General features: G+C 36.7%; 1 protein-coding gene across 1 annotated transcript; it reads right to left on the minus strand.

Moving 5' to 3' along the window:
* Nucleotides 1–1,813, minus strand: LOC139469190 (uncharacterized). Its single transcript, XM_071251323.1, has 3 exons — nt 1,621–1,813; nt 740–813; nt 1–204 (listed from the first exon to the last, which is right to left on the minus strand). Exons 1-3 carry the CDS (start codon nt 1,787–1,789, stop codon nt 1–3), a joined length of 447 nt encoding a protein of 148 aa, XP_071107424.1. The 5' UTR covers nt 1,790–1,813.
* Nucleotides 1,814–12,358: the final 10,545 nt, after the last annotated feature.

Genomic DNA, 12,358 nt, shown 5'->3' on the forward strand with positions numbered 1-12,358 from the left:
CTATCTCTCCGTGAAGAAACTCTGGAAAATGTATTTCACACAGGACACAAGGACGGCCGAGCATGACTGGGGCTGCTTGGTTTCTTCACCAAGATCTATCTCCACAACTTGAGGGCGGGCTCTGGGGGAAGGGACGAGGAGGGAGGTCTGGGGGTCGGGCTGGGATGAGAGGGGGTTGACAGTGATGGTGAAGACACTGGGGCGCTAATAGAGAGGAAATAAATTTCTTAATCATTGAAATCGATATTTTATAATCAAGAGTGAATTGAGAACGTCGACCATTTTCTTCATTAATACTCTGTTTTACCTGGACATTTAAACAAAGAAGCAAGTGAAGACAAATTACCTACCGACAGAGTAAAAGCGACAAAAAACATCCCATAATCACAAGAAATCTTCACTTGTACGAGTCAGACTATATTATGGGCATGTGTTTCTGAATCACTATCAAATTGTGGTGGTGACAGGTGTTGTCGAAAAGGTCATGTATTCGGATGTAAGTTTCATCATACATTTCAGAATAAGGGCTTTGGCTATATAAGGAAGTGGCAGAAAAATGAAAGTCTGTGTTGTTTGTTAGAAACGAGTACTGATTGTAAGACGCTTCCTGACTACTGAATATGTAATATTTGTCTTTGTAATGTTTGACTTGTTTCGAACGTTAGTTGCAACTGTTCTCGAATATGGTTTTCTTATTTATAGGACACATTCACACAACTTCAACCTAATGATGACCTACAGGATCTGGGACAGGAAGATTCGTTTGGGAGACGGGGGCCGGGGAGGTCCTAAACCTGTGGAGATCGTCCAGAGCTACAATAAAATAAATACAATAAAATACAAAATCCTGCCTATCCTCATTGTATAGACTAGAAAATAGACTGAGTTTATTAAAAGAAACGGCATGCTTGTGTTTTAGCTGCCAAATCAAATCATTGCAACGTTACAGGAACTTTGGTTGAGGTACTTTGGTCCCCTTTGGACATTATGGAACATGAAAGACGTACTTTACCAGTCCCAACAAGCGTAGTTGGGAGAGGGTACTTAAAAACCCACACTATGAATACGATAGTCATGAACTCTTCTGACATGGTTCATATTTGACAGTTTTTATTGTCAGAAAAGCCTCGAGTAGATCCCACAGCTAGGGGAAGTAGGCTAAGGGACTAGAAAACATATCTACATTTATTGTCCGTTTTATCATTTATCATGATACTTTAACAGTGATTCACATGATTTTACCATAGAAGCGAATTTATACAATTAATATTAATCACTGAAATCACTTCACTTAGATAATTATGAGCTTGAATTAAAGGTAGCATACATCGACATACATAAACATCCATACACATTCACTTCACAAAAGACAAACACTTGATCTTTTGCAAAACAACATGTAAATCCCCTACACCAATATACAAGGGACCGCTATACATTTGGTAATGAGTCATTCTCTTTTACTTTTATTGTTACCTAATACCTAGGCTAAGGGTAACAGGAATCAAGTTTGGAATAGGCCTACAATCCGCCGGTGGGCACCAAAATGTATCAATCTTCAACCTTTGAAATCAAGATGAGAAGCAAACATATTTTAACACTGAGAACACTAATAGATACCTTGATGATAAACCAAAGCAACAGAGGCATACATCGTGCAGAACGTGCGATACGTGCGGGATAAAGAGCAAAATGCAAACACAGACGTGGAAACAAAGTGCAGTAGCAACAACCAAAATGGCGTCGTTTGTGAATAACGGAAGTGGCAACGGTCTCCATGGAGATCCATCAGCGATCGTCGTCTCTCGCTACTTTCCGTAACCTGTTTTTCTCAGAATGACACGCATGTGATTGGGAAATCTGTTTTATTGTTGAATGACATAGAATTTTGAATCTTCCTTGTCGAAAAATTAATTTCGATTAATCCTTCTAAAAATATTTGTAGTAATATAACTACAAATTGGTAACATAGTATTAATAGATCTATATAAAGTATGTTATTCTGAACCTCTTGTCTCTCTTAGGGGTTTTCCTTTCACAGCGAAAACAGCATAAATTAACCTTCTAATCGCCGATTATCATAACTGAGAATAATATTTGTATTCATCTAAGTTTAAGATAATCTATACTTGTACTTGTGTTTCATTCGGAAACAGAACAAAATTATACAAGAAAACGGTCGGCCGTAGTAGATATCAAGGACTAATTGATGTACCCCCCTGGATGCCACAGGGACATATATGTCCCTCATCTGCAACCCTTACTTTGAAGTCGATTTAAATTCAAAATACACCACCAACACAAATACACTTCACAGTTTTGAATAAGGTGGGAATTTTAAATTTCCTGTTCTGTGATATCATCCATTTTAGGCCAAGCATAAGTACTCAAAATGACCCCTGAAAATTAGGTACATCGTACTGTCGCCATTTTTTACACATTACTAAAACACCACTCACGGGGTTATTTACAGCATGTTTTGAAATCTAAATTTCGGATATTAACACTGAGAAATGAATTTCAAAAATAGCGTATTAGTGATCACGGGTATCTGTCATATATCAAATCACCAATGATCATTCCAATACGTCTCCGATAACCCTACAATCGTTTCGAATGTTTTGGAAAATATGCAAACACGAACGCCGAAGTGAACTTTCCGCCATATTGGATAGTGTTTACAAAATCACGTTTCAGGTACACCGGTTATGAGACGCCTGTAACATCACGTATATTTCAAACTTAGCTGCGATACATACATCCTTGAATTCCTCATACATTTTAGAATCAAATGACCAATGGTCTTTGTCACCAATACAAAGTGGCTAGATAAAATCAAGCAAAATAAGTTAGGTGTGAAAACGAACGCTGTGCTCGAAAAACTGCACTTGTTTGAAATGTACACAAAGCAAAATTCAGATTTTACACTTTGAGCTATCCATTCGTCTATTCATTCAAGATATTGGCTCAACTATTTCAGAATAAACATGGGAAGAGAATCGTAGGAAGAATTAGGGAATTTAAAATAAACACATTGCAATGATTTTGTATTTTCAAAAGAAATCGTCAAAGTTACCGTCCTGTGTGACTCCATGACTGACGCAAAATCACGCACGACATCGGTATTTATCGGATGACTAGATCTATCTCCGTTGGTTTCAATGAAAATCATAACAACAAATAACAGTACATAGGTTGTCAGAATGTTTCTGATTACTTACATGTCGCATTTATGTATATACGATCCCTGAATCGACGAGAGTCCCCTCGTAAAAATCCCGCGTACTGTTGACAGTGAACACGCCATTTTGTAAAAGTCGGTCACCAGTTGTGATGTCATACGTGAACATTGTTGTACATATTTGGTAATTTTTTTGAGTTGAAGGTCCTTGAACATATTGAATTGAAATTGATATGATGAAACGTCATTCAAACATTGGCGATTGGGGGAGCAAGACGTATGAAAAACATTTCTTCGTGTTAGACATTGTTTATGAACAACGCTTGTCTATATTCTGAACGTTGTGAATAGTGAGTAATTTCTTTTAAACATTATATAATTTATATTATACAAAAATATCGACACAGGCCAAAATAGAAAATGAAATCTTACCTGTTGAATGAGAGTGCACACGATCATTGCATCATGCTGTTTACAGTTTCAGTTGTGATGTGGATTTTACATATCTTTTATACATTTTTTCACACAATTAATTTCACTTTGGATATTTGTCAATGTTCAAAATGATATCATACGTAAATATAGGCCACAACATGTATGAACGAACCTTTGATCATCTCCTGTTTGTTTGAACATTGTTTACATAACAATTTACAGGTTTATAGTGACGAATATGATATTTCTTTCCTTCGGACAAGTGTTACAAGATGAAGTGTAAATGTAACTGCAGCATGTACGTATTTCTTGGGATGTGTAATAGTCAATATTATAAGTTCATATAACCAATGTCCATGAATAGCCGTTTCATTTTATTTTATAACCAAAACAGAATTTATTACTTTAACAAAATGGATAATACTTTTCATTAAAATATATACACACATTTCTGAAAGAATTGTCTTGGTCTTTGAATTGTTTTTTTATGTCGTTTGATACACAGAACTGTGATATTTAACAATTGGTCAGGTGCGCGTTTGTCACAAACAATTTACGAATTATTCCTCTCGTTTTGCATCATATAATAATTGGGTTCATTCTTTTTTCAATATTGTGACCACAGGATATTAAACTGTTTTCTTTATTTCTCCAGGAATTGTTAAAAAGTATAAAAATAAAACCCATGCCATGTCCCCTGTTGGTTCAACCGTATTCCTGATAATTCTGTACCAATAGAGCTTTCTTCGCATCTTTTATTGTGTAATTCTGAGGCGAGATGAAGAGAAATAATAAACATAATAATGAACAAATATATGTCCAATATTGAATATAACTTTGGTTGTTTTGAAATATTCTTTTGGGTATTTCATTACGTAAATTGATGCCAAACAGGTGCGTGTCTTGTCCAATTAAGATAAACGATAAACTATTTAATTGTTAACATATTCAAGACATTATTTATTTGGTGAAAACAACCGTTTTATGTTGTGTCGAAAAAGCGTCAAATTCCGTTTAACACATCGAGATTTTCCGTACCATGAACGAAAATTAGGGGAGATATATATTAATCAAACTATATTAATCAAAGTGTCGTCTTGCGCCGAACTTATCAAAGACATTGAACCAGCCATGACGTCAAAAGGAATGTATTTCACTATATTTGATGATAAGGCTAGTGCTCCATTAACAATTGTACAACATTAGTAAAAATTACACTTACACAATCAGGAGAATGTTGGAATCTAAGGAGTAAGTTATAGGTTAGATAGGGCCATCCATTTCTCTAGTACCTCTTTTTTATGAAGTACGATTTCATCATTTCTTATGTTTGTTTTTGGTGGGGTTTTTTTTAAAACTAAACATATACAGTTTTAATATCGATATATGTGTTGGGATAGTTTGGTTCCTCGTGAACCAAACACCACGAAAATATATTGTCCTTACCCACAGCTAATTCTCAGCAAGTGACCCGAGTTACAATAAACTAGTGCTAAGCATAGCGGAGTTATTTCCCCTTTTCTTTGTAAGTGTGTAACCTCTCTGTCGCCTTTAGACGTCATAGAGAAAAATCAGTTTTCGTCATTTACGGCATGCTATTTTGGGCAATGAATGTATGTCGCTATATATACGCATACAGTGTCTTAGACAAGACCTTTGATGCCGCTTTTACCAATGTTCCTGCAACACCACGGCGGGGGTCACCAGAAATGGTTGAAACCGCAGTAAGCCGAAGCATTGATCCAGCGTCTGATTATCCTGTTTATCTTGGACACAGGTTTACTTTTTTACAGTCTTTTGCAACTGTGATGCTTATATATTTGGTTATTTTCGCTTAATTGATATATCGTTGTAAGAAGTGAAGTGCACTTATATAGCGATGTGCATGCACGTGTGTGTGGCTGCTTGTACTAGACCGGACTGATGCCCATTTATAGTGCTAGCCCACTGAGATACCATGCCGCAGTTTAACATGAATACCCCACTCAGACACAGTATACTGACTCCGAGCCGACCAGTCCTTGTTTTAGCCCCTTAATGCCGAGCGCCAGACAGGGTAACAACAAGTACCATCTTTTAACGTCTTTTGGTATGACGCGACCGGGGATCGAACCCCGGGCCTTCCGCTCTCCGGGCGGACGCTCTACCACAAGACCACGGAGGTGGTCGTTATCGTTGTAAGAAAAAGGTGGATATTGTCAATGTACTGTCATTAGTGTATGAATCATTTATTTATGATTTCAAAGTTACTGATGTTTCGTTGGACCTCCGACTCTAAACACAAGCAGATACACATATCGTACTTATATTTTAATTTGATGCAACATCGGTTTTCGTATACTTTGACATTTGACATCTGGATTGATCCTCATTGGTAACCTGCTGCTTACTTGTAAATTTTGAAAAACCAATTTTTGTTCTCCAAACTGTACAAATAATTTGTCTAGAGCTGCGTATTTCATATGGAATGTAGATGTAATTCCGAACTAGGTTGCTTACCAGTATCACGATCAAGAGAAGGTCCACCAAACTTGAGTGGTTCACTACTGTGGGCCTCTACACAGTGGTTTATTATACTGAAAGATATCGTAACTAAGATGATAGTAGTAGCATTTGAAATTTGTCTTTAATGGTTCAATATCAATCTAAAATTAGAAGAAGTTGTATTTTGTAAATTATTCGTGAAAACGTATTGCAACCCCAGTTCAATGTATCATTCTTTCAATCGCTTAAAGTGTAAATGATGTATTCGTTCAATAAACATTTATTCTCTTTCTGTTCCAATAGATACTTCCTGAGAACGTATTGAGGTTTCTTACTTCAACATTGTCTTTCAGTTTTGTATGAACGTTGTCTTTGTTTAGAAAATATTTTTTTGTATAAGCAATTTCATTTTCATTTTCTGATGTAAAGATTATGATGTCGAATTTCAGTGTATATTTTGCTCAACCGTACTGCAGAGGTAGAAACTAACAGTTTTAGTCCACTAGTCCTTATAATGATAACATATAGCAAAACCCTTAAAAAGGGCAAAATTCTACTGGTCCTTATGATACCTTAACTGTTGGGCAGTCTAGCAAGGACTATAGGACTAGTGCCAATTTCTAAGGCTGACTGGCAACTTGACCTTTAAATTACATAGAATTGATAGATATCGTTACACTGCACAGTCAAGTATATATTTAAATCGTGTAAACAAAATCTGTGGACCTAATTGTGTTCATGTATGTCATAAAAATTGCCGCCATTTTGTATGTTATCCGTTCAAAATGGATGGTGCAATTCAAATCTGCCGTTCAGCGATTCCATACCGTGCTTAAATAACGACTGGATGGCTGCAGCGGTTGGTTGGTTGGTTGGTTGGTTGTTTAACGCCGCACTCAGCAGTATTCCAGCTATATGACGGCGGTCTGTAAAATAATCGAGTCTGGACCAGACATTCAAGTGATTTAACCCAGCTAACACACGACGTTGTCACAACGTTGTGGAAAGGTTGTGGATTGGTAACGTCGTGATATTACGTTGTCACAACGTTGTTATAACGTCAACGTGCAACGTTATTTCACAACGTTTTAACAACGTTGCACATTCACGTTGTGAAAACGTTGTGCATTGGACATCACACAACGTTTTGTAGCTACGTTTCTGAAACGTCGGTGAAACGTTATAGAGTTTGCTTCTCGATAGTCATAAAGGAATAGAACTGCTTTATCAAAATCAACACGAATTTGTCAGAATACCAAGGCATTAATGCATTACCTTTCTATATATTCGGCATTTAAATTCTCATCTCTTAATGCTAAAATTTCCTGAACGTAATTGCGTATCTCAACGTTATTCCACAACGTAACAACAACGTTGCAAATTAACGTTGTGATAACGTTGTGCTTTGGACATGACAACACTTTTTGTAAATGATGTTTAGGAAACCACTTGTAGATCTACCATCTCTTAGTTTTATTTTTTTTAAATATATCTATATCTATAACGAAGTTATCTGTCTACTAAATGTTGTCACAAGCAATATTACAGTTAAAAACAATTGCGCCCATTTTTAGCGGCGTGAGAGCGACTGCTGAAAAGTTTAGCCTGTTGCCTCGTGAAGTGACGTCAGAATGACGTCACATTGTCGCGCAAGATTTGTTGTCACCAGCCATCTTAGTTCAAGCTCACTCTAGACATATATTAGAAGTCTACAACCAAGAGATTATGCAGCAACTAGAACTGGACAGATGATCTGTGAATTCGGATGAGGTAAGTAAATTTTTCAGAAGCAGCCTCCGCTTGTTGATATGTTTCTGTACATGCAGATCGTCAAATGATTTAAATGTATCGTATTATTCAGAAGTGGTGGGGTTAGAATGCAGTTTGCCGGTCACTATCACTGAACGTCAGTGTTGATAGTAATATTTAATACACAGAACATGATGTATATAGAGGTGAAGGAGGCCCAAGTTTTTTTTCCATATTATTATTTTATGGATACCAAGGGTAATTACCAAGGGCAAGCAGTATATGTTTGACCAGAATTCAGTCTGGCGGCGTTTTGTGGCCGTCAATGGCGTCATATTATGTTCGGGTTTCGATCGTAAACGTGTAGGTCTGTAAATAGGCCTAACTTATGCAACGCCTACTGACCACTGACAATTATCGCCATTTCTTCCGTGTTATTTCTGAAATCATTACCATTCAAAGTTTACTTGTACTAATCTTCGGACTTTGATTTTTGTGAAACAATGTGGCGCATTCAGGCCATGGGAAAGGTTTAGTAGAGAGGGAATCAAAACAATGGACGTATTTTCAGATCGACTCTCTGTAGGCTACTAGTTATAGCCTTAGTCTTAATGCGCTCAATGATGTTATGAAAAATTGTATTTTCGGGAAGAGATAGAAACACACTTGTTGTTTCCGAAAAGGCCTAATTAGCACTGACTGAAGTAGCCTAGATGTGGACCATCAGGTTGTTGGTGCTGTCTATACATTTTATTTTAGCAAGGCTCTTATCATGGTGTATTTTTATTATTTCCAAAAAAGAATCAATTCATCATTTTCCGATAACTAGATCTATGTCCGACTCCCTTCTAATGAAAACGAGCAAAAGTAAAACGAGACTCTCGTCGCGCGCTATAACGGGGTGTTTGCGGTATTGTCATATTGGTGATGATAAGCTAGTCGATTGTCAAAAGTTAAATATCACCATATATTGTCAGTGAGTTGGTCATCGTTTGTTGATTATTAAGGTGAGATAGGTGTAGCCAATGTGCACCAATGAAAAATAAATTGGAATTGATAGCAACCCTATTCGTTCGGTTTTCGATCTCCATATGTTGCCACGTAGGCTACCATACTAGGTCTACAGAATTATATTTAACGATATTGAACTGTATTATGTTAATAATCGTAGTAACAAATAAATTGCTGTTTCAACTTCGTCTGGTATTGTATAAGCTATTGCATTTTGTTAATTTTCCCATGTTTCTATCTTTGTAAATATTAGAACATAGATTCTATATAAATACCCTGGCATATTAATATGGAAAATATTAAGGTAAGTATTTAAAAAAAATAATCACAATTTTAATTAGGATAAATACCCAAAAGTGTTAACACTTCTATTCATAATTCATATTCAACATTCATGCTTCAAATATGGGAACTATTTATTTTATTTGGCAATATATATTTTTCATTTATGTATATATTTTTTAAATAAGGTTTTAGAAACTTGGCCAACATATTCACTGTGATGTACAGCAGAAAGGTAAAGTTACTGCTTTTGAATAACTACAGTTGATCTATTGACTGATAAAACTATTTGCCAATACTACCACCAGTTACATCATACTCTAAGTAAATGTTATTTATCTATACAGTACTGGTTTATTTAAAAATGTGATACTTTGTGGTTTCTGTTTTTCTTTCAGGTGGAGAAACAGTATTGTGGGAGCATATTTGTTTAAAGTACATCACTGACAGAAAGGTATGTATGATGCAATAATATATACAAACATCTTCAAGAATTAAAATTTAGATGATTCTTATTTAATTATACCCACAATCTAAAAGGGCGGGGGTATAAACTTACATCAATGATTCAGTGTTAAAAGCTTTTCTGCCTATGTATGATCCTGTTTAAAGACTGACATCAGACATCAAAATATTATTTTGGGGAATGCAACCATTATTGTTTTATGTCAGAAATATGTCCCTTGCCTTGCCATTTTATTACATTTGTGTCATTTTCTATTCAGTTACCAAGGCTTAAGGAGAGACTATGGATACAGTTGAAGATCATCCCTGTGACTTTTCATTTGAGGACTGAAAAGGCTCCTCAGCCACTCAGCCCAAGTTCTGACTTGTCATTTAATAAATAAATAAAAGTCACCTCAACCAGAATTCTATTGTCATTTCGTTGCTGGGAAATGGATCTTAGGACATCAGATGCATAGACTACTCTGTTTGTCACAGTGTTGCTCTCAATGCTGAATGTATGGGGTAAGGCCAAGAAAATTTAAATGTTTCAATTTGTGCAGGGCTTATTGTTTGATGGTTATTAATTTGCAAATTCGTGGGAAAATCAAATATCTTTCAATTGTGTTGAAACATTTGTGAACAATTTGCACATAGCCTTGAAAACTGATTGGGAAAATAAATATTATATAACCAAATTGTACATGTAATTTAAAACATTTAGATTTTTATCTTGGCCGTATTTCAAACTCTGCCCAAAGAGAGTGCATTACATTGACTTGCTGTTTCATGGATAGGGTTAAAGTGAATTCAGTTTTCAGAATGTATTGCTTGGTACCTGATGTCTTAACTAGATTGGTACATGATGTCTCAACTAGATTGGTACCTGATGTCTTAACTATAAGCTAGATTGGTACAAACTTTTCTGGCTGCCTGGGAGGTATTGAGGAATAAGACAGGCGTTAATCTACATGGACATTGCAACAACTGTAGTGTCGCCATATGTGTGCGATACCTACGTTGTCGCGACGTTTTGGATAAACGTTGTAGCAACGTAAAAAATGGATGTTGTGACAACGTCTTGATTTGGTTGTATTTTGGTTTACGCACAACGTTGTAGCAACCAATCTGGGAGTCTACAGAATTACGTTGTGACAACGTTACGTCACAACGTTGCAACAACGAAGTCAACGTTGTAACAACGTTGTCACAACGTAGAATTGTTTGCTGGGTTACATCATGATCATCGATCCACGCAATTGGGATCGATGGCATGCTTCAACCAAGTCAGCGAGCCTGACCACCCGATCCCGTTAGTCACCTTTTACGACAAGCATGGGTTGCTGAAGACCTATTCTGCTCGGTATGGGGTGGAGTCAATGTGTGGAGAGCTTGACCACATGCGAAGTTTTGTTTTTTGTATCTGTAGATCTACATCAAATATATCAATGTATATTAGCTACAGCTACGTACCTTTCTTAGTTTGTGGTCTAAAGCCGCACTCACCAATATTCCAGCTATATGACGGCGTCCTTAAATAATCGTATCTGGACCAAACAATCCAGTGATTGATATCGTGAGCAACGATTCTCACCGTTGGAGTACGAGGACACCCAAGCAACCAAGTCACCGAGTCTCTTACGACCAGCATTGGCTCCGTGGTCACGGTCCGATTGTTAAGGAAGCAATGTGTAAACTAACGAAGAACGAGCACATAAAGATATTAAACACATTGATTTCAAGTAATTTATTAGGAGAATTAACATGATTTAATTTTTGATTAATGAAAACAAAATGCATGTGTGCGAAAAAAAAGTCCAAAACTTCTCTGACACAGCAAACAAATTCTTACATTATCATAAAAGGAAAACCGAGGATTTTATCCACTCAGTCGCCATCTTAGTCGACTCTCGAAATAACGCTAGGTTGTTAGAAGCAAGCCTTTGGCATGGACCACCTGCGAAGCCATCTCCGATTCGTTTCACGTTTGTCATCGGTTTTTACAAGGAGTGCAGAAAACGTAGTGAATAGTAATAAAATACGAATATACATGACGCTTTCTTCAAGCAACAACTTTTATCATAAACATGTACATTTAAAGGAGATAAGCCAAAATAGTCCAAATGGTTCGTCCGAAAGGTCCAAAAATTGTAGTTCAAACTACATCGATTGGCAGAGCCAATAAATCCAAAGTCTATCTCTCCGTGAAGAAACCCTGGAAAATGTATTTCACACAAGACACAAGGACGGCCGAGCATGACTGGGGCTGCTTGGTTTCTTCACCAAGATCTATCTCCACAACTTGAGGGCGGGCTCTGGGCGAAGGGACGAGGAGGGAGGTCTGGGGGTCGGGCTGGGATGAGAGGGGGTTGACAGTGATGGTGAAGACACCGAGGCGCTAATAGAGAGGAAATAAATTTCTCAATCATTGAAATCGGTATTTAATAATCGAGAGTGACTTGAGAACGTCGACCATTTTCGTCATTAATACTCTGTTTTATCTGGACATTTAAACAAAAAAGCAAGTGAAGACAAATTACCTACCGACAAACATGAGCATTAGTTTCTGAATCACTATCAAATTGTGGTGGTAACAGGTATTTGGCGAAAAGGTCGGAATAGAGTTTTATCATACATTTCAGAATAAGGGCTTTGGCTATGTAAGGAAGTGGCAGAATAATTTGTGTGTTTTTTTAGAAATGAGTACTGATTGTTGGAAGCTTCATGACTACTGAATATGTAATATTTGTTTTTGTAATATTTGACTTGTTT

This window comes from Haliotis cracherodii, unplaced genomic scaffold (assembly GCF_022045235.1).
Source record: "Haliotis cracherodii isolate W230 unplaced genomic scaffold, xgHalCrac1.p SCAF_2, whole genome shotgun sequence".
NCBI classification, from domain to species: Eukaryota; Metazoa; Mollusca; class Gastropoda; order Lepetellida; family Haliotidae; genus Haliotis; species Haliotis cracherodii.

Excerpts from the sequence above, each read along its gene's own strand:
- LOC139469190 (XM_071251323.1), bottom strand. The coding sequence starts at position 1,789 with ATGGATCTCCATGGAGACCGTTGCCACTTCCGTTATTCACAAACGACG. Across the intron at positions 814-1,620 it reads TGCTTTGGTTTATCATCAAG|CTCTGGACGATCTCCACAGG; the intron begins GTATCTATTAGT and ends ATTTTATTGTAG. Across the intron at positions 205-739 it reads ATCTTCCTGTCCCAGATCCT|CGCCCCAGTGTCTTCACCAT; the intron begins GTAGGTCATCAT and ends CCTCTCTATTAG.